The sequence below is a fragment of the Leptonychotes weddellii genome, chromosome 10 (genome assembly GCF_054177405.1).
Source record: "Leptonychotes weddellii isolate Sample4059 chromosome 10, ASM5417740v2, whole genome shotgun sequence".
NCBI lineage: Eukaryota > Metazoa > Chordata > Mammalia > Carnivora > Phocidae > Leptonychotes > Leptonychotes weddellii.
In genome coordinates this window covers 32106211-32132609 of record NC_138378.1, presented here as the reverse complement: position 1 = coordinate 32132609, position 26399 = coordinate 32106211, and the positions used below count along the sequence as shown (strand labels likewise).

Sequence of the window (26399 nt, the reverse complement as noted above, 5' to 3'; positions counted from 1 at the left end):
CCCCTCCCTCCCCCCCCCCCCATCCCCTCCTGACTCTGTGGAGTCGCCATGAAGTCTGTTACCATCCAGGGACCAGGGACTGCTGCTAGGTGAATGCAGGTGGAAGGACAGCGAGGAGTGGTTTTCCTCATAGTGTCAGCAGCCTGTCGATTTGACTCTGTGCCCCCGACTCCGAGCTCTCCCACTCTGCCCCGTTTTGCCCGTGTGTCCCCGGACGGTCTCTAGGGCGTAACTGTGTATTATGTAGGGTGTTCTCCTAATGGCAGGAGGTGAAGGGGTCCGATTCCAGTGCCTCCTGCCCCAGAGCAGTTTGAGTCACACCTGTTTCCTTTCCCCCTTCCCTGCTCCTTGCAGCTGGACATAGATTATTGCGAGCCCAATCCCTGCCAGAATGGCGCCCAGTGCTACAACCGTGCCAGTGACTATTTCTGCAAGTGTCCCGAGGACTACGAGGGCAAGAACTGCTCCCACCTTAAAGACCACTGCCGCACGACCCCCTGTGAAGGTACCTCCCCCACCTGCCGTCCAGGCTGGCCTCCAAGGCGCCCTCTTGCCCCAGGTGCCACTGCCCCCTCGATGTTCTCAGAAGCCATGTAGGTGAGACTGAAGGCCCCTAACCTGACCACTTAGGGAAGCCAGAGCATGTGGAAGCCATCTCTTCAGGCCCGCTGGTGGGAGAACCACGTCCACACGTAGCCCAGGGGAGAGCACGCCTCATCTGGGGTGGGCTGATGTGCAGCACTGAAACATTCCTCAAAGCAGCGCTGCCAGAACCTTCTGCGGCCGTAGAAATGTCTGTTCTCTGCACTGTCTCATGGCTGCTGTTAGGGGACGTGGCTTTACAGATTCTGTGTCCTTCCCGCTTGCTCAAGTCTGATTACGCAGGAAGTATAGCTGGTCCTGCTTCCCTTAGCAAGCTTCTGCCAAACTGAGATGTCACAGGGAGGAGGAGAGGGGCCCACAGACACGTAGGCTTCTTAGCCACCTAGGGGGAAAATGCCTGGAAAAAAAGAAAACTTCTGTCTGCCTGGAGTCTCAGCTTGGCCTGTCACAGTGTGATGTGGCCCACTGTCTGAGTCTTGGCCCCCGAAGGTGCCTCTTGATTTCTTACCTTCCTTAGCCGAAGGGTGCCTGTCTCCAGGAAAGCAAGCTTGGCGTAGGTCCTTGGCTTAGGAATGCCGTGTCTTAGGGGTCCTTGGCCGTGATCTGATCCCGCGTCTGTCTTCTAGTGATTGACAGCTGCACAGTGGCCATGGCTTCCAACGACACGCCCGAGGGGGTGCGGTATATTTCCTCGAACGTCTGTGGTCCCCACGGGAAGTGCAAGAGTCAGTCGGGAGGCAAATTCACCTGTGACTGTAACAAAGGCTTCACTGGAACGTACTGCCATGAAAGTAAGACCCCTCTTCGGGGAATGGGGCTGGGTGCGCCCCTCCCCCCTCCCCGCCTCTGCCCAGCTCGGGGAGCATCTGAGCTTGAGTCGTTTTAGTCAGAGACCAGTGAAGGCTTACCATTGCATCTAGGACCTGAGACCGAGTTGGGTTTAAGTTATGAGATCACTGACACCTTGACCCTTCGGCACGCTTATGTTCTGGAATCTTACTAGTTTGGGTGGTCCCACTTTTCTGTAGGAGTTTCTTCCCCACTCCCACCAAGTAGCTTAGCCTACGAGGCATTAAATAAAACAGACTGGAGGCTTCTGCCTGATAAGCTGCCTGTTGAATTCGAGAAAGGGTCCTGATGGAGTTGAGAGTGTTGAGGTGCCCCCTGGCCCCTCATTTTCTCAGGAGGTGGCCTTGGGACCAGTGCCTGGCTATGGCATTGGGTGTTCTTTATTTACCAGCGTTTGTGTCTTCATTTCACAGATATTAACGACTGTGAGAGCAACCCCTGTAAAAATGGCGGCACCTGCATCGATGGGGTCAACTCCTACAAGTGCATCTGTAGTGATGGCTGGGAGGGGGCCTACTGCGAAACTAGTGAGTGTGTGCTCTTTCTGGGCCAGACAGCTCTGGGACGCCGGCGGAGGGGAGGGGAGAGAATCCTCATGGGAGGCTTGTCTTTTTTTTTTTTTTTTTATGGGAATGAGACCGTGAGACCCCAACCGTTCTTGGCATGGGATAGCAGTGCCTGCGTCCTGTTAGTACGTGTGAATGCCGAGGAAGCCGGGGGGAGGAGCTTCGGGGGAGGAGCTGTGGCGGCAGACTGTAATTAGGATAAATAGGCCCCGCTTGCAGAGAAAGTAATCCTCTTTCTGTTGCGATCGTAATTTGTGCCTGTCCTGACGTTAACTTCCATGGGAACGACAGAGGCCTGTCCCTGTCCTGCCACCTTGGGGTGTCACAAATAACCCAGTTGAGGGTTCCTTTACTCCTGGAGAAGACGGAAGGCGTCGAAGTCCCGCGATTGCTCAGCTGGTCTTGGACCGTGGGGTGGAGGTGGCCTTAGGAAGGGTGCAGCTCTTACATGCCGTGAACAGTTCTGGAAGCTTCTTGAGCTGGGCGTCTCCTCTTTGATCCTAGATATTAATGACTGCAGCCAGAATCCTTGCCACAACGGGGGCTCGTGTCGTGACCTTGTCAATGACTTTTACTGTGACTGTAAAAACGGTTGGAAAGGAAAGACCTGCCATTCGCGTAAGTGGTAGCTGGCTGGGAGGACCCCCCTCCACGGTCCCCCTCCCCACGGTCTCCCCCCCCCACCCTCTGTCTCCTGTGAGGGGGCTGGCCAGGGGCTCACACGAGATCCCCCTCCTCCAGGTGACAGCCAGTGTGACGAAGCCACCTGCAACAACGGTGGCACCTGCTCTGACGAAGGGGACGCTTTCAAGTGCATGTGTCCTGGAGGCTGGGAAGGGACGACCTGCAACATAGGTAGCTTTCTGCCCCACGCGGGGTTGGCTGTGGGCGTGGCCATCTCAACACCTAGGACTGTTGTCGTGGTGGGTCCGGTTCTTGGCTCCCCGAACTGTCCTTGGATCCTCAGGGAGGTGGTTTTGTCTGTTCTTGTCTTGTAGCCCGAAACAGTAGCTGCCTGCCCAACCCTTGCCATAACGGGGCCACCTGTGTGGTCAATGGGGACTCCTTCACGTGTGTCTGCAAAGAAGGCTGGGAAGGGCCCATCTGTACTCAGAGTGAGTGTCCCCCTGCCCCACGCGCCTTGAACTCTGCGAGGGCTGCAGGAGCACAGCCTGACAGCCTCAGGGACTGGCGATGGAAACCAGAAGCAGAGCTGTTTGATGTCTGCTTCTGCATCACCTGGGTCTGTTCTAACGCACTTGATGGACTGCAGCCCTGACCTGGGCATGAGAAAGTCGCCGAGGAGATAAGTGGAGACAGATGGTGTCTCGGTTCCCAGCATTGGTCTGACCAGCAGCCTGTCTCCTTCCATTCTCACAGCCCCCTGCCTGCCCTGAGCGGGGCCTCTTCCTGTGTAGTGTCCCACGGCACAGGGAACAAACGGGTGGTGCGGGCCTGGTTCCAATTGAACGGAGGTCTTCAGCGCCTTTTGCTGGTGTAAACTACAGCTCTGTCGTATGGGTATTAGGGAAATAAGGGGGGTTTCTACTTAGGGTTAAAACTGCTTTGCCTGGTGAAGGCCTCGGTATATTAAGTTGTCTTTTTACTTTTCAGATACCAATGACTGCAGTCCTCATCCCTGGTAAGCATGACTACCTTCGAAGCCAGCCCTTGTTGGCCGCAGCATGCACGGGCATCCCCCAGGGATCTTGTCTAGAATGCAGGTTCTGCTGCAGGAGGTCTGGGTGGGGCTGCAGACCCTGCCTAACAAGCGCCCAGGTGATGCTGGTCCTGCTGGTCCGTGGACCACACTTTAATTAGCCGGCTGTGTCTCCATTGCAAGCCGTGATTCTCCACCTGGGCTGTGCACGAGGCTCACCAGGGGAGCTTTTAGAAGTCCCAATGCCTGGACTGCAATGGAGACCTGACCTGTGATTGAGACTCTTTGGGGGTGGGACCCGGGCGCCATTATTTTTAAAGCTCCGCAGGCAATGGGGATTGCGGCTGGGGTGAGAGCCGTCGAAAGTAACTGGCATGGCTCCCTGTGGTGAACTGGCTGGTGGAGTTGTGGAGTCATGGTTCCGTGGATTGGGCGGTCGGTAACTGAGGCAGTCTTTGCTTTCTTCTTAGTTACAACAGTGGCACGTGCGTGGATGGGGACAACTGGTACCGGTGTGAGTGTGCCCCCGGTTTTGCTGGACCTGATTGCAGAATAAGTAAGGATCGGCCCGATATACTTTCGCCAGTGGTGTTCTTTCCCCTAACTCTGACACTTTTTCATCTTGAAAATGGTTAAGGTCACTGATCCCTTTAGCCCTGAGAGGCACATAACCTCCCACCCCCACTGGGCTGAAAACAGCCCTGGCTGGAACCTCCTGGGTACCTGCTGGTCCTTCCCCCGGTGGCACAGCCAGCCCTCTTCTAGCGGAGGGAGTACCAGCCACAGAATTGGATGATTAATCTAATTCTGAGGCCCCAAGGAAACCATGCTTTTCCCCATGACTGCCCTGGGATTATGGGCAAGTGGACATTAGCCACAGAAAACAGAGCTAACGGCAGTGGATGGGACTAGGGTTGTGGTTTCCAAAGGTTTGATCAGGCCTTGGTGAAATGATTAAAATAGGAGACATGCAATATCGTTTTTCAGGGTGCTTAAAGTCTCTTTATTTTGAGCCTTTTCCTACTTTTTTATATGCCCTTTAGTTTGGGGGGGGGGAAGTGATACCTGTATTTGTTGTTGTTATTCTCATCCCCAAATTATTTGAAATTTTACTAGTGCTTGAGATCCCTAAGTCTGGGACTGACTGGTCTTCAGCACTAAGTTGGGGTAGATTTGGTCTATTCCATGTTTCTAAATTGTGTTGGCAAGCTGTTGCCTTGGCCCACTGCCTCTTTTTGTAAATAAAGTTTTATTGGCACACAGCTACTCCTTTATGTACTGTCTAAAGCTGCTTTCATGCTACAACAGAGTTCCATAGTCATGACAAAGCCCACATGGCCCGCAAAGGTTAAAATATTTGACCCTTTCCAAGAACTTTGCCAGCCCTTGTTCTGAGTTGTACTATCTGATAAAAAGCCTATTTAATCAAATATTGCTGCCTCCTGAACTGACTCTCAGCTGCTCAAAAGTCAGGCTAATGATGATTGGTGAGGGGCAGTGACTAGGGGTTTTTGGGGGTACTGATCGGTACCTTTATTTGGGTGCTGGTTACATAATTCATCAAGCTTATGCTTACGGTTTGTATGCTTTTCTGGCTTATATGAGGTGAGTAAAAACTTAGAAAAAAACATCATTGCTTCCCACTGGAGCCTAAACTTGATCTCCATTTTCCCTAGACATCAATGAATGCCAGTCCTCCCCGTGTGCCTTTGGGGCAACCTGTGTGGATGAGATTAATGGCTACCGGTGCATCTGTCCCCCAGGGCACAGTGGTGCCAAGTGCCAGGAAGGTATGTGGGTCAGGCTGCAGCTGCTAATGGGTCTTGTGGGGTGAGCAGGCACTACAGTCACTACAGTTACCCTTTGATCCCGAGTGGGCACTGTGCTAAAGGGAGAGAACATGGAGGGGGTACGCAGAGGGGGCCACAGGGACTGGGGAAACTGAAGGGGTCCCCTACAAAGAAGGAAGCTGTTTTCAGCCCAACTCTTGGGCAGTGTTGCTGTGTGACAAACCATCCCAAAACGTGGCTTAGAGCAGGCATTGAATTGTCCTGCTCGTGGGCAGGCAGAGTGAGAATGTGCTGCAGGCTGGGCTCTGGTCTGTTCTGTGTGCTTCCTCACCCTCCTTGGACCAGCAGCCGTATCTGGCAAATGGTGGGCTTGCAAGAGGCCAAGCCCAACTGTGAGAGACTCTGCTCACATCACTTCCCCAAAGGCTGCACTGGCCCAGCCAGGTGGTCATGTGGCCACGTGCAAAGGCAGCAGGTGAGGGAAGGAGACCTGTTGTCCCATGGCACAAGGCAGAGGTATAATCCTTCCCTAACAGAGAGGGAGTGAAGAAGAGAGTGTGGTCTATAGAAAAGGAAACCCCTTCCACTCAGGCATCCTACCTTTCAGTTTCAGGGAGACCTTGTATCACTATGGGGAGTGTGATACCGGACGGGGCCAAGTGGGACGATGACTGCAATACCTGCCGGTGCTTGAACGGAAGGATCGCCTGCTCCAAGGTAGAGCATGAGGGCCTCCACGGCTCACCTGCGTTCTGGAGTTGCTGCCGGGTGCTTCTCCTGAGCTGCGTGCTCCATCTCCCTCTCCTCTCCCTCTCCAGGTATGGTGTGGCCCTCGACCTTGCCTGCTCCACAAAGGGCACAGCGAGTGCCCCAGTGGGCAGAGTTGCATCCCGATCCTGGATGACCAGTGCTTCGTCCGGCCCTGCACGGGTGTGGGCGAGTGTCGGTCTTCTGGTCTCCAGCCCGTGAAGACCAAGTGTACCTCTGACCCCTACTACCAGGAGAATTGTGCCAACATCACATTCACCTTCAACAAGGAGATGATGTCACCGGTATGGAACAACATCTTTTTTAGTTTGGAATGAATGGCGGTGTGTGTCTGCTTGTTCCAAAGCAGGAGCATCCCCAGCTAGGAGCTTGTTCTCCTTAGCTTAAGTTCCTAACTTCCAAGGAAACATCAGCCTTTTCTTTTTTTTTTTTTCCCCCCCTTCTTCCAGTATCTTACATGTATGGTTTTTAAATGTGATTCTAGGGTCTCACCACGGAGCATATTTGCAGTGAATTGAGGAATCTGAATATTTTAAAGAATGTTTCTGCCGAATATTCAATCTATATTGCTTGTGAGCCTTCCCCTTCTGCGAACAATGAAATACACGTGGCCATCGTAAGTATGAGGCCCAGTCACACTCCATTACGTGATTGCAGGGTGGTTCACAAACCTCAGTTAGCCACTCTCCAAATAGAGTGAGGACGCTGAACCCGAGCTTGGCACATGCGTTCAGTAACTCAGTAACGGCTACTGTGGAGTGTCGCCTGGCCCCTGCATCTGACCGTTCTCCTTTTTCCAGTCTGCCGAAGACATACGGGATGATGGAAACCCTATCAAGGAGATCACCGACAAAATCATAGATCTTGTTAGTAAACGTGATGGGAATAGCTCGCTTATTGCTGCCGTGGCCGAAGTGCGAGTGCAGAGGCGGCCTATGAAGAACAGAACGGGTAGGTGGCAGGTGGGGACAGTCCCCTTGAGGGAGGACTATCCGATCTCGGTTCACCATCCAGCAGGTGGGGCATTAGCTGACAGTTTCCCCTCTTGAGGACCACCCCCGCCCTCCCCCTCTCCAGCTGCCCCACTATTTAACTGGTGGAAAAAAACGGGCCAGCTGCCATGTGCAAGATCCTATGATGATGGGTAGAGGTACCTTTTTTCCCTGGTGCCAAGCTGTGCTCTTGGAAGCTGGCACCCCTGTAGAACATGCACTGTCTCTAGATCCACTGCAAAGCCCTAGGGCAGAGCATTGCTGCGCCTTGAGCTCGTGGCTGGGCAAATTCTGCTGTGTGGCATTCCGGTGTCGTGGGACAGCCCGGCCTAAGCACTGGGAGACACAGGCTGGATAGGCAGCCCGATGGCCCTGTGGGACATCCACACTCCCCTTTTGACCACCGTTGTTCTAGCTAGGCGAGAATATGGGACATTTGAGCTGTGCATGCTCAGATCGGGTTGCCGGTAATGCTGAAAACCAGATCCTCGAATGAGCTGCTTCCCGAGGAGCCGGGAGCCTCGAGGGCGGCTGCTGCGCCTGGTCTCTGGGGAGAGAGGTGTCAGGGTCCCCAAGGGCCCTGGTTCTGTACTTATCAAGCTGTGAAGTGACAATATGGGGTTGTGAAAAGAGACTTGTCCCCATGGCACCCCTTTTAGGAATTATGGGCAGGAGCACACCACTGCTGGTATTCTTTTGTTCGTGTGATGGCTTTTTTTTTTTTTTTTGAGAGTTAATTGGTTTCGTGCCCGCCTTACAGATTTCCTGGTTCCTCTGTTGAGCTCCGTCTTAACTGTGGCTTGGATCTGTTGCCTGGTGACGGCCTTCTACTGGTGCGTGCGGAAGCGGCGGAAGCCCAGCAGCCACGCTCACTCGGCCTCCGAGGACAACACCACCAACAACGTGCGGGAGCAGCTGAACCAGATCAAGAACCCCATCGAGAAGCACGGGGCCAACACGGTCCCCATCAAGGATTACGAGAACAAAAACTCCAAAATGTCAAAAATCAGGACACACAACTCTGAGGTGGAGGAGGACGACATGGACAAGCACCAGCAGAAAGCCCGGTTTGCCAAACAGCCGGCGTACACGCTGGTAGACCGAGAGGAGAAGCCCCCCAACGGCACGCCAGCCAAACACCCAAACTGGACAAACAAACAGGACAACAGAGACCTGGAAAGTGCCCAGAGCTTAAACCGGATGGAGTACATCGTATAGCAGACAGTGGGTGCTGCCGCCGCTAGGTAGAGTCTGAGGGTGCTGGGGGCTTGTAGTTCTTCAGCTGTTGTGTCCTAGTCCAGGCTGAGGCTGTCATTGACTTAGAACCCTTGTTAATTTAAGTTCTGACAAGCTGGCTTACACTGGCAATGGTAGTTTCTGTGGTTGGCTGGGAAATCAAATGCTGCATCTCACAGCTATGCAAAAAACCAGTCCAAAGTGCCCCGGCACACGGCCCCCCACAGCCGCCAGCTCTGGGACCAGGCTCCCCGGAGGTCGCCCGGCCCCTGGGCCTTGAGCTCCCAACTTCTGCCAGATGTCCCAATGGTGATGCAGTCTTAGGATCATAGTTTTTATTTATATTTATTGACTCTTGAGTTGTTTGTGTATATTGGTTTTATGATGACGTACAAGTAGTTCTGTATTTGAAAGTGCCTTTGCAGCTCAGAACCACAGCAACTATCACAAATGAGTTTATTATTTATTTTTTTTATTGTATTTTGTTGTTGGGGGAGGGGGGACTTTGATGTCAGCAGTTGCTGGTAAAATGAAGAATTTAAAGAGGAAAAATGTGTCAAAAGTAGAATTTTGTATAGTTATGTAAATAATTCTTTTTTATTAATCACTGTGTATATTTGATTTATTAACTTAATAATCAAGAGCCTTAAAACATCATTCCTTTTTATTTATATGTACGTGTTTAGAGTTGAAGGTTTTTGATAGCATTGTAAGTGTATGGCTTTTTTTTTTTTTTTGAACTTATTTTCTTACTACGTGTTGCCTATAAGCCAAAATTAAGGTGTTTGAAAATAGTTTAAAACAATAGGATGGGCTTCAGTGCCTGGAATACTGGTGGAATTTTTTTTTTTTTTTTGTACGACGTCAGATGTTTAAAACACCTTCTATAGCATCACTTTAAAACACGTTTTAAGGACTGACTGAGGCAGTTTGAAAATTAGTCTAGAACAGCAGGTTCTTTTTTTTTTTTTTTGTCTGCTTTAGACTTGAAAAGAGACAGGCAGGTGATCGGCTACACAGCAGTTTAAGGGAACAAGTTTGAGCTTCGACTTTACGTAGCCAAAATGTGAGTGGTTGAATATCATTAAAAATATTGAATTGGTGTGCTTCCAACTTCACACAATCTTATTTTGTAAATTCTGATTTCTTTTCACCATTCGTATGTAATACTGAACCACTTGTAGATTTGATTTTTTTGTTGTTGTCTACTGCATTTAGGGAGTATTCTTATAAGCTAGTTGAATACTTGAACCTTAAAATGTCCAGTAAGATCACTGTTTAGATTTGCCATAGAGTACACTGCCTGCCTTAAATGAGGAAATCAAAATGCTATTACAAAGTTGAAGATCAATAAGGCTTATAAAACAGTTAATTTCGTTGGTTCACCATTGAGACCGTGAAGATACTTTGTATTGTCCTATTAGTGTTATGAACATAAAAATGCATCTTTGATGTGTTGTTCCTGGCAATAAATTTTGAAAAGTACTATTTATTAAATTTTTTGTATGAAAGACGGAACAGTGTGGCCTCTTCTGAGCTTATGTAGTTTTGCTTGGCTCTGTCTTGCTCTTTGCCACCCCGCCGAGTCTGTTCTGGTAAGCGGGGTGTGCTAAATAGGCCTCGCCTGACAGGGGCACGGAGGAAAACCTGAAAGCCTTTTCAGCCACGAAATTCAGCTGAAGTTCTCAAAAAACCATGGGCTGCTGTGAAGCCAGAGCTGTGAGAGAGCCCCATCTCAGGGGCATTGATTCCCTTGTTATTCAACAGCAAGTGTGAATACTGCTTGAATAAACACCACTGGATTAATGGCCTGTAGTGTGGAGGTGAATTGTTTGTGAGCACTCACGGGAAATGCCCACCACACTAAAAGGGTTTTTAAAGAGCTTGGAATTAGTGTTGGGGGAGGAAGAGGGAGATTCGGTCCTTTCGATCTTCCCCCCCCCGCCCCCTCCCCCGGCTACTTGGATTAATATTAATGTTCTGCCATCATTCTGGACCACACCCTTGTGGCTTCTGTGCACGCTTCCACCTCCAGAGTGGTTTCCTTGCTGCACAGGAGGTGGTACTTAGAAGCTTCTGGGGTTAGAGCCATCTACTCGTCACCTTGTGCCCAGGGAGTCCGTGTTTGGGTGGCCTCACCATTGCAGCTGTGGGGTGCCAGGTAGCTGGCCTCTGAGGAGGTTCCAGAGGCCACACATCAGCACCTGTTTAGGACAGGAGAACTGTGGTTCTCCCTCTGGCTGCTGGTGCCAGAGGCCAAAACGGCCCTGGCCCCTCATCACAGGTGGGGTTGGGGAAGCTTTGCCTCTTGCACCTCTGTAGCCAGGGATGAGCCACAGGGACGGGCACATGGATGGCTTCCAGCAGCTGTGTGAAGCTGCCAGGAGTTCTCTGTTGATGAGCAAGCCAAAGCTTACCTTCCTTGGAACTGTCCCCTAGCACTGCACAGTCAGGCCATCTGCCCACCTCTGGTCTGCATAGGTTTTTCTTCTTCCTTGGGAAAGTTTTCTTTTACCAGGCTAGGAACTATGTTCTCTGATGGGCGTCTGTTTAAGAAGGGGCAATGGGCTTTAAAAATATCCCTAGCTTCCTAGCAGAGCACTGAGGAGTCAGAATCCAGAGCAGTTCGTTTGGGTTTGCTGGGAAGGCAGCCCGGAGGACCTGGACACCGGCGAATCTGGGTTCCCACGACATCTCCCTGCTCTGGTATAGCAGTACTTTCTGTCCCTAATCTCTGTCGGTGGACAGCTGGTTTCTGCAAGGTGGGGTGACAGGGAGGGAGAAGTGCTCCGGTACAGACCCAGTGAGCCAGGACACCATCTGATTTAGCAGTGCTCAACTCAAACACCATCCCGAAGCAATATCTTGCTCCGGTGGTTTGTGAACTTGGATTCTTCAGGACCCCAGAATTCCTTGGGTAGTTGCCAAGTGCTTTTGTGCCAAGAGAAAAAAAGTTTAATGAGCCTCTGCAATTCTTTATTCAGGAGGGAAGTGATCTTGAGATTCACATTTGTTGTTTTAAGAAGTCTTCTCAGTAGTGAGAAGGCAGAGATCAGGCTCCTCTAGGCATGGCTCAAAGCCAGGCCCTGAATCGTAAAAGGCAGTTTTTCCCCTTCTCCAGGTAGAGGTAATCAGGCAAGGAAGCCCTGGTTATCTTGGGGACGAGGTGGAAAAGAAGGGAGTCCATACCCTTCCCATTCCCCATCAATGTCCTGGGCCCTCTTGAAGCAGACCCTGGAAGAGAAAGAATTTTTAGTCCAGAAACTTGAGCAACTCGAACCCTAGCATTAGACCATACCACGAAACTCCAGTAAGGAATTAACTCGAAGCTGACTGTGCTGAGATTCCAGACTTAGACAATATAAAATCAGAAAAGGGGGTGGGTGGCTCTATTTTAATTGATGACAAGTCCAGTGAGACTGGGCAACACTCAGAAGCATAACTTGGAAGCAGGTTTCTCTCCATGCAGATTCCCAGGCCCGGTCCAAGAGTCCAAGGCCAGGGAATCTGTATTTTCAACAAGCTCTCACCTCCCTCCCCTTCCTCTCTGGCTTATGGATAGTAAAATTTAAGAACAACTCTACTAAAGTACTAAAGTATAAGCTCTTCATTAATTACAATGTTTTTCTTCCTTGTTAAACTGAATTAAGTAGCCTGCAAGCCAGTTTGTTGCTAAATTGCCACCTGACATCATTTTTAAGTAAAATAATTATACTGCCCCTTGAGCAAGTTGTGGTCTAAGTGCTTCATGTTTATTGGCTGATCTGAGGGGGTCAGTGAGTCAAAGTTAACTTATTTGGTAAGAGTTCTTAGGTGCCCAAGAGCCCAAGGAACAAGAGCATGGGTTTCCCACCTTCCTCAACAGTGTACACCTGTCTATCCAAAAGTGAGCCAGTGTGTAGCTAAAGGCCAGTTGCCTTTAAAGAGTAAAAGGGTCCTACGGACCTACAGAAGCTTGCAACTTCGGCTGGGCAGTGTTCTGTCATTTCCGCCTTGGCTGCGGCTCCTTGCCTCTACTGGGAATGAGAAGCAGGAGTTCAGAGGTTCCTGGTCTGGGAAGACACACAAGCACTGGGTTATGGGAAGCCTCCTCCTGCTAATGTGTATTTATACTTTGTGAGCTCTGATTCATCCTAGCATTGGAACAGAAATCTGCTTCCTGAGGTTCTGTTTTTAAATAGATAGTTTGCAAAAACAACAATTATTTTTCTTAACATTTTTTTTTCCACCCCACAAGCAGCTAAACATCCCGGCCTGGGCTATGTCAGTCTCCAACAATGCCAACAGACAGCTTGGTTACTGGAGGCAGAAGGGTGCCCTGCAGCAGTTCTATAGGGTGCCGGCCCCAGAAGTATTAAAAACAAAGGTTAGAAACCATTAGGGCAATCTTGTTGCGTCACTTCGAATCCATGAGATATTTCTGGGACTATTAAAAATAACGAATTTCCCTTTGTGAACAGCTGCCTTCCGATGGTAGTTAAAAGTAAGGTAGTGGGGGTGATGCTCACGAGGCCCCGGGTCTCACGGCACTCTGCAGGGCACCCTTTGAGAGAGTGTCAAAAGGGCGCGGCTCCCTTGCTTTGGACATAAATTCCACCTGTGTTACTTGCTCTTGCATGCCGGGCACAACCTTCCTGGCTTAGAGTGTGTTTCTTTCAAGTACCAGGCAGCTTTTACAAGTCTTAAATTATGTATCATTAGGCATGGGTCTGGTATTAACCTTGATACGCGCAAGTCGGGAAAATTACCTTAGTGAAGGCTCTTAAACCAATAAGAACCTGGACCTGAGGCCTGCCTGCTGCCTCCAGGACCCCACCCCCGCCCCTTCCCCTGCAGTATCCACATCAGGGCACCTGAGGGTTGAATTATCCCGAGAGCAAAAGCAGATGCCAGCAACATGAAAGTAACAGCTTTGTTTTAAAGAGAAGCTCTTCTGGCAGGGCCAGTGGGGCTCCTCCGTGGTCCTCGAGGGGAATCCAAGTTTACAGCTGGCTTCCTAATGACTACTCAGGCAACCGAACGGCTTGGCTCCCACTCTGCCCCTGAAGAGTGCAGAGCTGCTTCATTTCATCAGTGCTGAGACATGCACAGTTGAAAAGCCTCCGTCTTAAGATTCCCTGGACAGGGTTGCAATTGGAGACCTTACCCATCAAAGGCTCTGGAGGGGAAACTGAGGCCTAGAGAGGTTGGAGGACTTGACTTGCCTACGGCCACACAGGGTTAGCAACAGCCGGGACTAGAACCTCGGGCTCCTACTGCTTGGGTTGCTGCAGTTTCTGGGAATTTGCCAGATTTATGTCCCGATCCTGCCTTTGGTGTGAATTTCAAAGGTACAGAATTGGGAGAACAGTGATTAACGAAAAGGGGCTGCAAAGCCTCAAGGGAGGCTGCAGAGAGCTGCCACAGAGACACTGTCCCCAATCTGAGTGGTGCCTCCTGCAGGTTTTGCCTAGAAAGTGTCATCTTTATAAATCTGACAGCAACAGGTATTTTCTGAACCAAAGGCTAAGCCCCGTCCCTTCGGAGGTGGTTCCTTTGTTCTTGGGCAGCTTCAGATTTCCCTCTCACTTTCTGCTTCACATAACTAGAACATAAGACTGCAGGAAAAGAGGCTCAGAAAGGAAATCGACAGCCCCACTCACTACAGCCTACTCTTCTGTGCACGCGCACGCAGGCACGCACACTTTACACCTCTCAGGGCGTTGGTACTGCTCTCCGTGTATGAAAGGGGTTTGGGAGGGTCCTGGCCAGTGTCAGGTGATGCCAACTGTGATTCGGCTTCATCCCACATTCCCTAAACACTCCTGCTTCGCCCGGCAAGCTACTTCCAGGTTATTCATGGAAAAATCACCTGAGCATTGAAAAATACTAACATCCTAGTAGCCTGAATGCAATGCAGTTCGCCCCGTCCAGCGTGCAGCTGCGCCAGCCCAGGCAGATCTGGGAGTTCCTGGCACTGCCTGTGGGCAGCTCTCCTTCCTCCACCCAACACCCCAAAAAGCCTACTCCCCCATGCTCTCCCCACCCACCACGGGGGGGTTAGGAACATATCCCACAAGTCATCTTTAACCTGTTTGTCGTGTCAGGGTAGGCCAGAACTACATATTATGCAAAAATTTCCCATGCGCTGAGGCACCCACGCTGAATGACTGGGAAAAACCCTGTCCTAGAGACCAAAATGTAAGCCCTCCAAGTTCAGGACGTTAACAAACAGATATCCTCTCTCTGGGGGCTCTCTCTGGCTTTGCCGGTTGGTGTGTGGAAGTGTTTTTTAAATGGAATCAAGGCCCAACACAGAAAGGGAGAGCACGAATGTGAAACAGCTATAGGTTTGCACAAAACTACAGAAGAAGTGTCTGTGAGCAAAAGGAAAGCGAGTGGGAAGGGGCCCGAAGGGGGTGGGCAAGGCCTCACCACAGCCTTGGGCTTTCCCCACACAGCCATGACCCCAGAATTTCTGCGTTTCCTGGGAGCTCTTGGTACAACACTCAACAAAAGATGTCCTGAACATTTCCTCCAGGGCGCTGTGCCTCCACATGGGCCTGATGGGTGGCCTGTTGCTTTCACCTTCTCGGTGTGCAAAGCCAGGCTGTCTGCTGAGTGGCAAAGGCATATGCTCTGGAGCCAGACTTCCTTGATTCCAATCACAGCTCTTCCTTCCCGATTTCTGGCATGGTGTTTTTTGCCTGTGTGGTGTTAACCTCACACAGCTGCAGCCCAACAGCAGAATTTCTGGCCTTGGGAGTTGGACAGACCTGGATTCTAGGCTCTGCTACTTACTGACTTTGGAAAGTTTCTGAAATTCTTTGCATCTTAGTTTCCTCATCCATGAAACGGTGATAATAAATGTGTGCCACTGTTCGTATTCATGAAAAGCGCTGCAGGAAGAAGAAAGAACACTGCTCTGTGGGATAGGATATAGAGTCCACTAAAAGATTAAGGAATCCAGCTAGATTCCAGTGACAGTCTCTGTTCTCGCCACTAACTGGGCCCCGGGCCTGAGAAGAGCTAAGGAAAGGTTGCTGGATATGGAGGTTGACAGAAATCTAAGATGGCCCCCAGAGATTCCTGGGCCCTGGTTATTTGATCAAACACTAATCCAAGTACTGCTGTGAAGGGATTTTGCAGATGTCATTAAAGTCCCCAATTAGCTGGCCTTAAATTATGGAGATTTTCCAAGTGGGGCTGACCTAATCACAGGAGCTCTTTAAAAGCAGTTTTTTCTCTGGCTGGTCACAGGAGAAGTCAGAGATACAAAATGTGAGAGATTCGGCACAAGGGACGTTTCTTCATTCTCGAGATGGAGGAGGCTTTGTGGCAAGGACCTGAGAATGGCCTCCAGTTGCTGAGTGAATTCCCCTGGCCAATCCCCAACAGGACAATGGAGTCCACAGTCTTAAAATGGCAAGGAACTGAATTTTGCCAAAAACCCAAGGGGGCTTGGGAGTAGGTCTTTCCCTAGTTGAGCCTCCAGATGAAGATACAGCCTGACTGACACCCTGATCAGAGCCTCATGAGACCCAGAGCAGGGGATCCAGCTAAAAAGTATCAGAACCTGTGAGATAATCAATTTGCACTGTTGCAAGCTGCTAAATGTATGGTTGTTACACAGCAACAGCAAAGTTCTCCTCCAAAGGGAGCCGTCCCAGGCTCCATCACGTGGTGGTGCGGGTCCTGGCTACACAAATCGGCTTTTCCCCAGTCAGTTCAGTGCCTGCTATCTATCAGTGTAGCAGAAAGAAAAGTGCATTCAAGACAAGAATGAACTAGAGGACCACAAAAAAACTTGGTTCCCAATTAAATTCTACAACAGTGTGTGGTCTGCCAGTGTAGACAGCTCTCGACAGCCTCTAAAAGTAATAGAACATGGTTCTGTCTTCCATATCCAACCTCCCTACCCTTTTACACAGTTAGAGCCAGATGAGGTTAAGCCCAGGTGCTTGGCCTTGCAGGACTCCAGGACACATGGTCTTGGGTCAGTTTTCTCTCCTTATGTGATAATGTTTGATTCATTTTCTTGTTGAGGTTTTCAGAGGACTGGACGTCCCAGAAATACTTGGTAATGGCCCCCTCCCACCAAGCAGCCTTTCCCTAGAAGGAAGTTCCCTCCTCGGCTGTCCTCACCGCGCAGTGACCGTTTGCTCTGGACTGAGTCAGAGCTAAATATCAAGCCCAACTTTCTCTTGTACCATCTGCTCTGTCCTGAGCCTGCCCTTAGAGGGGCAGCTGGCTTAGGTGAACACGCATAGCCAGTGGCAGAAAGTTTAGGTTTCTCTTAAGTTCAGTGAACTTTTCTAAAGTGTTACCAGGGCCTAGAATTAGACCTTATAAACTTTCAGAACAAGAGCTAAAATCATTTCTACAACCAGGATCCAGAACATGCAATTTGATAAACTGGTGTTGAGGAATACTATCTTCAAGAGAAACAAAGCCAATTTGATGTGGAATATTCACAGATGGACAGTATTCTTGTCTTTGAGCCTGTATAGAGATTTTGGTTGAGATCCAGAAGGTTCTTCTAGCTAGAGATAATTAGCATCAAAACAAGAACCCCAATAGCAGATCCCCTGAATCTTTGACATGGAGAGCTCTTCTCCCAGAAGTACTTTCGTACTGATGGGCACTTTTCACTGGGGAGCCACCGGAGGACACTTTACTAGCTGTCCCAGGGTCTGCCCAAGCAGTCACCACTCTGCTCTAGATGGTCACCGTGCCAAGCAGAGACACTGGGAAAAGGCTCACCAGGGAAGCATTTTAAGGGGAACATAAAAATCAAAGCGGTGCTGTAGCTTCACAAGCCTCGATTCATTCTGGCATTGTTACAAAAGGGCCTTCTAGGCTCCTCCTACTGGGACACATCCCAAACACCCAGTCTGCCACATCAAGGCTGGAGGTCGTCCTAATTCACCATTCCACCTTCTCCCTGTGACAACAGGAATGGATGGGCTGGTATTAATCCTCCCAGGCACCCACAGTGGTTTGGGAAAGAGCCTTCTGCATGCTTCTCACCAGCTGAGCCTGTTAAGGAGGAAGAGAAAAGGCCTTATGAGCCACTGGGCTTAGAAAAATTCCCAGTCAATCCATCACCTGCCTCCTCCTGAGAAGGGTCTGCAGTGCAACGCACAGTTCCCGGGGCAGGTGGAGAGAGGGATGTGAGGCAGCAAGTGGAAGTAAGAGCTGTGTGTCTGTGTCCCCACGTCAGAGAGAGAGAGAGTGTGTGTGTGTGTATATATCTAAGCACGGAGACAGGACCAGTAATAGAAGAGCCGGTGAGAGGGCGTGGGAGACTGGGAACTTATTTATAAAATCTCTTCTGCCCTAAAGCAAGTCAAACTCCCTGCTGAGGAGTTGCTTTTTCTTCCTCCCTTTTGAGTCTTGTGTGCTGAACTGACCTCTCCCCGGCAGAGGTCAGCGCTCTGCTCACCCCGCACACACTCGGCCTTCTGGGGCTTGATCGCCTCAGAAGCCTGAAGACGAGAGAATCCTCAGCTCTAATTTCTGAGAGAAAAGCTGTAGTAAATCTCGTGAGGAAGCTGGTCTGCATGTGTGTTTTAAAGAAATATATTTACGTGATGATCTTTTGGGAACTGTGGAGAAAACAAAAGGCCAACAAGAACACTGTACATCACTGGAGTCCCCTCCCACAGCCTACTTCACCCACTAAAATAAATCAGGCTGGGTAATGAATGAGGTTTTAAGAAATGTAACCGAACTTAAAATACAAGGTCAGCATCTCATCCTAGGTAATCCTTTGGAGGATGAGAAATTCTCCTGATTTTCCCACAGGGTTATTTCAGATGTGCTTTCTGAGCCAAACTATTTTAAAAGCGTTCATTCTTCCACTGCCCTGCCAAATGTGAACTTGAGATTCACACGCACTTTTCGAGAGCTTATTAGTGATATTAATGATCATGGATCAAAGGCAAACCCTAGACAATTATTTAGGTGCTTTAAAAACTCGTCTTCTGTATGAGGGCAACAATTTCTCAGTGTTGGCAAAGACGAAGCTGCTCTGATGTGCTGGGTCTAAAGCAGCATTACTGACATAGAGGGCCTGAAGGGGAAAACAAAACATATCTCTGTGTGTGATTAAAATGTACGCCTATTGACACCTTGTCACCAAAGCGTTTCTCATTCATTTAAAAGTAGGCACACTCCTGACTTACACGCCCCTTTATAAAGGACACTCAGCTCTGAGCACACCCTGCCTCTTTTAACATCCACTATTTAAACACACACACCACCCCCCTACATTTTAAAACAATTTTTAACTATGGCTTCTCATTAGAATCAGTGTTTGAAGCGTTTTTAAAACTGCTGATACCCAGGCCAAATTTCAAGGATTCTGATTTAACTAGAAACTACTAAGGTAATTCCAAAGTGCGGCCAGTGGGAAGAACCTGTTTTTTAAATGGATACAAAAATTACCACATGGGAGTGGTATGTTTACCTTCAGTGTGGCACTTAAAATAGGAGAGAGAATTTTATTTGACAAAGGAAGAAACTGAGGCCCGGGAGGTTAAGAGACTTGTCCCAAAACACACAAACCAATTAGTGGCAAAGCGGCAGCCTGAACCCAGGGTTTGCAGCCTGGAGCACCACGCCATCTCCATGCTCTGGATCCCCAGCCCAGACCCCAGGCCCAGGGCAGGTCAGCCTCCCCGTGGGCCAGGCCAGCCAGCATGCTGGCAGGGGCAAACCACAAAGAAAGGGGCTTTGCTTCATCGACTGCAGTGGTTCTCGGCATTTCACGCACAGCTTTTCAAATGTATTATCCCAACCTCATATTGAAATGCCTCTGAAAGGTTATGTACAGATCCAAGGGGAGATACATATACAAGCAATAAGAGGGGCCTGAGATCCCGTCATAACAGGCAGTGTAGACAAAGAGTTGGCCCAGGACTTTATTCAGTGGTGAACAAGGACTAGATCCACTTAGAAAATGGAAATGAATCCACTTGGGAAATGTCAAGATTTTTCTGGAAAGGAGTCAAGGTTGCATACTTTAACTTCTCACAAGAGGGATTTCTCTTAGCTCACAACTGGAAGAAATGGGAACATATCTGCATTGTAAAGACCACCCCAGAATCTTATGGGCCAATTTAATCATAACACCCCACACAGGGTTCTCCAGACCTAAATGTTCAGAAGCAGAGCTCCTTGGGATTATTTTAACATAGTGCTCAAAACCTCAGAGTTGCTTCAAGAAGGAAAAAATCTCTAAGAGAATATAATTTTAAATCGCAGGTTCAGAAAAGGGCATTTTGGATGTATATTCCTTGGGGCTAACTCACTTGTTTTGGAGAAAAGTGATACACATTTATTTTTTTAAACAGTTTTACTTTTTATTTATAAAGCAGGTTCGTTTCCTCTACATACTACTTTGACCCATGTACTTTCAGACACGTTCAACTATTCAAGCAGTTTAAACAAAACAAAAGACAGGATAACTGTGATAGGGAAAAAAGAACTCTCCTGGTGATGACTGCAGCGTCTGGCTTCCTAACTTGACTAATGAAACTTATTCTGGGGTTCTGTCAAATCCACATCTATGGTCACCTGATCAGATGCTTTGGGGACATACGTATGGTTTTATTGATTCTTGTTTAATTTAAGAATCAAGATTTTTGATAAGTAATTCTAACGGCAATTATAAAGTAACACATGGTAATATTATGCTGCACAATAAAACTTACTTGAATGTGATTAAAGTCCAGTATTGAGTAGTTCTCCACAATTAAAGGTAATAATTTCATCCACTCAAGTCCCCTCTGTTAAGCACACACATTGACATATATTTGTTCCTTGTCTTGTTAAATATAGAAACCAAATTAGAAGGAGTTCTGCAGATTTCTGAGAATTTAACTATATCATTAAATTGCAATACCAATGATCTATATAGTTAGACTTCTGTCCTGAGTAATTATCTGCATTAACTTCATTTTATAATGCTTAATTTACTTAAGGAAGATTTTAAACTACTTAACAGAAATCAGCGTAATTTTGATTTTTCACTTGCTCCACCGTGTTTCAATTCATTAGTGTTTCAATAACAAGGAATGAACTCTATCATCTTAACAAATCTTAACAAAATGAGCATGGAAATTTCCTCATAAGAGAAAAGAAGAAATTGAAATGATTTCCATATTCAAGTCATGGGACTCTGAAGAGAGGATTTTGGCTCTTAGGAGAGGCATCTGTTACCTCAAAAGGAAGGCCACTCACTAAAATTCTGTGGAAATAGGACAGTGGGGCCTGCCAAGAAGGCATTCAAGGAAACTGGGAATGGCAGCACTGTGATCCCAGGCCGACTCTTGGGCACAGAGGTTTCCTTCCCTTAGGTGCTTTGCCCTTACCAAGCTCTTGCTAAAATCAAAGGCCGTGCGATGCAAAACAATTCATGCTAAAATCCAAACATGACACCAGAAGCAAACAATTAACTGGGATCCCACTGTTATCCCTAAGACATATCTTGAGATAAGAAATAAGCTATATTTTCCATAAATCAAACTACAGAGGTTTTAATGATTCTTGCTTTTTATAAAATGAAGTACATTTTCTTACTTCTTTAATATAAATAAACAAAAGAGCTATAGCACTCACTCCTCTCTCCCCAAATGGTTGCTCCTTTGATTTAACAATTTACATGCATATCTGGACAACAGTTAACCTCCAGTGGCAAAGAAAAAAAAAAGTGTAAGAAAAATCACATTGACTATTCTCAGAGATTTGTTTATAGACATTAAACAACAACAACAAAAACACAACACTCAACATCAATCTATTAAAAAGTCATCTGAAAGCACATGGATGTGACTTAAAAGCCATGACACTGGGATAGTTAGGGAGTTCAAAGTTGTAACATTAACAGAATCGGATCCATATTTCTCCCAAGCATCAGAATTAAAGGGACTTGAATATAAATTGAGTTTGGGTTATTAAGTGGTTGAAGAATTTGTTCTTTTTGTCTAAGAATATTGACAGGCTCTCAGATTTTCAGATGCGGAATTAATAAGATTATTAAGAATGTCAACACACATACCACTCCCAGTCGTGGAGAACTCTGCATTTCCTAGCTAATAAGCAACAATAAAACCTGGCAGCCATTTTCCCCTTTGTACTTTCAAACATCCAAAGAATCACACAACCACTCAAGTAATAAGAGATCCGGGGGTGTTTCAGACATGTGGGAGAAAATGCTTAAAGGCAAAATTCCTCAGACACATGCCACAGTGCGGAAGCAGAGAGCTGTTCCCTCCGTTAATCCTGTCACAATCCCATGTACATGTGGGCTGTGAGAAAGACCCTATCAACCTACAACCAAAGGTGCTATTTTCCCTTTGAGGTCACAGTAATTGTTATTTCCACAAATACACCAAACTCTAAAGCCAAGGCTGTTCTTGAGAGAAAATCATTAAATCACAAAGATTGGCTTTACCTGCTGTGCAGGCCCTGGTTAATAAATGAAATGAAAACTTTTCAACTTATAGCTTTTCTCTGGCACCTCTATTCCAAACATCTCCTTCTAGTGCTGGGTTAACAGCTAGTGTTCTGAAATGGTTGTCTTTTTTATTCGAGATTCCGTTCTAGGGAGCTTATTGTTTTTTGGCCGATCACCTGGGTTATTCTTTGGGCCCCTTTCTGTTTAAACTGTTCCAAGAATTCTGTTGAAGAAGATTCAGTGACACACTCTGCCCCTGACTTCGGTGAAGAGCACACCTAGAACAGTTGTCACTCCAAGAGAGGGGGCCCACAGTGGAGCATTTCCGTTCTGTGCAGTCTACCCCCAAATGGATGAATACAATCTGCTTGACTCTGGGTAGTATTCTGTTGGGCTCCCTCTTCTCCTACAGAATGCTTTGACTGGAATCAGCTAAGAGCAGGGAAAAACCTGCGGGAAGAGGAAAGGTCACTGGTGGGCAGGCCATGTTCCTGGTGGGGGTGGTGGGGGTGGTGGGGGTGGTGAGGCTGGGACCACGAGAAGGGGACAGGTGTCCAGGCAGTGTGGGGAACATCAAAAGAATAGCATCTACGTTCATGGCCAAGGGTAGTGACCAACACTGAACTTCATGACCCAAAATGGTGTCAGGGAGTACAGTTGCCTCTTAAGGAGTCCTACCCTTCAAGTGGGAAAGAAGTCAGAGGCAAGTATAGAATGAGCTAGAGAAACAAAACCACAATTAGTTTTGAGCATTCTGAACCACCTACACTGTGTCTGTTTCCATATTCTTTTATTTCATTGGGCTTTTTCTGGGTTATTTTTCTGCTAACTCCAACACTGTGGGAATATACTTGATTTTCCTTGTTACTAGGGAGGTGCTACTTCAAAGGACCACACAATGTTGAACAGAAAAAAAATGTATTTGATGGGTGGCCTTTGAATATGGTTTTTCCCCTATTTTAGAATGAAATTGGGTTAAGAAAATCTTTAGTAGGTGTCCATCCAAAATAAGTCACTGCAATGATTCACTCTGTGACATTTCAGCAAGCCCACTGGAGACATTAGTGGGTGATACTGCAAATGGAAGCCTCCTGTTTTGAAATTCAAACTGTTTGTGACGCCTTCCAACTGGGAAACTGGAAACTCTGGCCACTGAGTTCCCCTTGGGTTCTAATCCTTCCTGAACCTAACCAAAATCTTAGAGGTGGGGGCAAGGGCAGGGACAGGGACACGCCTGGGCTACAAGGGAGAGCAAGCCTCTCCCTCTACTGTCTTCCTCTAATGCTGAGCCAAATTACCCATAAACTTCTAGCACTTCTTAGGGTAACACTTTTGTGGGTGCTGTGGCCACCATGCTGTAGAGAAACCAGGAACAGAGCAGCTCAGACGCTGAACCCAGGTGTTTTACAAGTCTGAGAGGGCACGAGGGGGTGCCTGTCCACATGTGGGCCTCAGGCAGATGAGCTGGAGGCCATGGGAGCCAGGCTGGAGGGAACAAACACTAGGGAGTCTCCAATTAGTCCAGTGGTTCTCAAACTTGAGCATGTTTCAGAATTGCCCAGAGTTTCTCATTCAGTAGATCTGGGGTGGGGCCCAAGGTCTGCATTTCTAACACATTTTCAGACAGTGATGTTGGGCCCAGAACCAGATGTTGAGGACCACTAGCCTGTTCCTTCACTTCTGCCCAACTCAGGCTGAGGAACAAGAGAAGAAATTGTACCCCTATATACAGCACTGTCTTCATGTGGCCCATTGTATGGTCTGCCCAGTGATGAGTCACAAAGGCACATGACTGGTTTCTTCACGCAGTTCGTTCAAGAATGGGGTCATCCTTGACAAGGTGAATGGCTCTGAAGACAGAAAAGTATGATGAGAAAGTAGCAATGTTGTTAGAAAAAGCACATAGCCTCTTGCAGATGAATGCGTTAAAAATTAACCCTCACACGGAGCTCTATTTTCTATACAAAATAATCATTCTAATTCCTTTAACATCAGGGCAGCTACACACACCCCTCTCTTTCCGCACCTTCAGCCATTATATACCCAACTACAAATTTGCAATCCCCGTTAGTAAGTTAGTGGCCTCTTTCGTACTTCTTTCTTTTCTTGGTTGGGCTGCCCCGGATTGCAGATAATCTTTCACTGTTTGTGGCTGAGCCGGTTTGCTGTGCCTGCCCTGGCTGATTTTTTGTAAGATGTCCGGAGGAGAGATTTTCCAAAACATGCAACTCTTCATTAGATGCCGTTTTTGCCAAACCTTGTTTCAAAAGTAACCCCGGATCTGACAGCTCTGAGGCTGGCAAAACCCTGACAGCTTTGCTTTTTTCCACTATTATTTCTCTTGGGACTAATCGATCACTTCCAAGAGAAACTCTCTTGTGGTGGTCAACGTCTGCTGCAGAGCCGCGGTTCCTGCGTTTCTGTTGTGTTCTGGCCCCTTGTGGACTTTGTTTTGGACCTGGTGATGCTGACTCACAGCTACAGACAGGGCTCCTGCCTAGAAGCCCTGTCTCTAACCACTCCCCGAAATGAGGTTTTTGCTGGCTGCTAGTGTCTTCTGGCTGGGTCTGATGAACATTTTCCAGCTTTTGAACAGGAAGCCCCCAGTGGCTCTCAGCTGCCTTTATGTAATCTTTTGCTTGTCCCGTGGACTCTGATGGGGGACTGGTTGAAGCCCAACTGTCACCCCTCCTCCTCGTTATCTCTGCCATCACTGGGTCACTAGAAGTTCCCACAATGTCCCTGCTGCTCCATGATTTGCTCACAACGCTGCTTCTTGTTTCAGTTCTTTTCGCACTAAAACAAAGAACGATTTTGTTTTGTTTTGTAAAGCTGTAATGGCATGCTGCCCTCCAATTCCTATACCCCTTATCACGTTTCTTAGACCTCAAAAAGGAGGCACGTGCTACCTTTCCTTCTCCTTTACCTCCCTGGCAAATCTAGAACAATCCCTTAGTGTTATGTTTAAATTCAGACTGGATCAAGCAAGAGCCATCACATTTTCCAACACACGAGGATTAGTTATTAAGATACACGAGGACAGGCTTTGTTTCTTGATCACTGGGTTTGCAATGTAGTTATATTGGAGTTATGATGGATCTATTTTAACTAAGGCAGGGAGGTGTTCATTTCAGATGTGAAGAGTCAATATTGCCTAAATGTGATATATTGGTTTTATTACCGCAGAAGTAAATAATCAGATATATCCAAAGCACAGGCTGTGTGTGCGCACATGTGTGTGTGTATGAGCACGTGTGCACACAAGGATGTGCTTATATGCACATACACACACCTTTTCTATAGTACACACAAAAGGCAATGCAAACTTCAGTCTGATTGTAAAATTCACTTTGAGGGGCAGGGCAGGAGCGGCATGGGGAGAATTGAGAGACTGGAGACTTTAACTTCAACACCGATTTGCAGGCTTGTGAATAACAAGAAATTTCTTAAACCACCAAACTCAAAACACTGAAGCTGAAATATTTACTTTGGCTAAGCTTTAGTCTGGAAACACACACACACACATACACACATACACACATGTTCTTATTGTTCCTAATCAGAGGCATGAGGATTATCATAATTATTAGAATCAGAACCCGCATTTTAGCAAAGGAATGTATTTTTTTAGATGGGTCTGTAGTCACTTGGAAAGTTGTATGAAACACACCACCAAACAGGTGCTTTTCATCTTCAAAGCGCTTGTAATTAATTACTCCTTGCAACACACCTGTGAAGCAAGGACTCGCTCCCCACTGTCCAGAATGCAAGAGACAGTCAGGAAGGCAGAAGGGCAAGCATGGGACTTAGGGTAAGGTCGATGCCAGAGGGAGTTTTGTGATTAATTTCTATGAACTCCTGTTGAGTTCCAGACTTCATGTCACATATCCATACACACACACACACACACAATCAAAAAGAAGGAAAAGAAAACTTATCGGACCTACATTTCTTTCAGAGCATTTCTCTTGCGCCTTGCACTGGGAGGAAGTGAACTCTCCGCACACTCAGCAAAATAATCAGACGCTCCGTGGAGAGCTCCTTCCGTCTACTCCAAAAGATAACAAAGGTTCAACCAGAAATCTATTAGCTGAACATGAGAAAAAACAGTTCTGCTCTGAATGCCCCAGTGAACGGATTTTTGTGAAGACTAGATGAAACCACTTAGTGTTAAGCTATTTTAATTTTTTTAAATCTAGAACTTTTCAGTAAATGTCACTTTTTTTGGACTCCTACCCAACGCAGTTCATATGTTAATCTGCACCACAGACATACAAAACTGTAAGAGAAAGGATGTTGGTTCCAAACCATATGGGAACTCTTGGCCAATATCTGCTAACTTTGTGGCCCCAAGTGTGTTGAAGCCCAGAATCACAGTGCCAGGCAGCAGCATGTGTGTGAGCTCTGATGTTCCAGAGAGACCTGGTGGCACCATGGTCTGTACCCTGATTAGCCTAAGAATTCCACACATTTTCTCTATTTACAAAAATACAG

The 26399-nt window shown here is 47.7% G+C and overlaps 2 protein-coding genes across 14 annotated transcripts in view; one reads left to right on the top strand and one right to left on the bottom strand.

The window, feature by feature from the left end:
* Positions 1 to 9975, top strand: part of JAG1 (jagged canonical Notch ligand 1) — a 35078-nt gene extending 25103 nt beyond the window's left edge. The window contains 14 exon segments of the mRNA XM_081833240.1: positions 347 to 505; positions 1230 to 1394; positions 1866 to 1979; positions 2523 to 2636; positions 2760 to 2873; positions 3017 to 3133; positions 3633 to 3660; positions 4149 to 4234; positions 5355 to 5468; positions 6076 to 6185; positions 6287 to 6520; positions 6721 to 6852; positions 7037 to 7187; positions 7989 to 9975. Coding sequence (XP_081689366.1) covers positions 347 to 505; positions 1230 to 1394; positions 1866 to 1979; positions 2523 to 2636; positions 2760 to 2873; positions 3017 to 3133; positions 3633 to 3660; positions 4149 to 4234; positions 5355 to 5468; positions 6076 to 6185; positions 6287 to 6520; positions 6721 to 6852; positions 7037 to 7187; positions 7989 to 8446 — 2096 coding nt within the window. The 3' untranslated portion in view covers positions 8447 to 9975.
* Positions 9976 to 17494: 7519 nt separating this feature from the next.
* SLX4IP (SLX4 interacting protein) overlaps positions 17495 to 26399 on the bottom strand; it is a 186204-nt gene continuing 177299 nt past the window's right edge. For all 13 annotated transcript variants that reach the window (XM_081833229.1, XM_081833235.1, XM_031031836.2 and 10 more), the window contains 2 exons: positions 25853 to 25953; positions 17495 to 24701 (listed from right to left, as the gene is read on the bottom strand). In XM_081833229.1, coding sequence (XP_081689355.1) covers positions 23981 to 24701; positions 25853 to 25953 — 822 coding nt within the window. In that variant the 3' untranslated portion in view covers positions 17495 to 23980. The remainder of the gene's footprint in view (positions 24702 to 25852; positions 25954 to 26399) is intronic.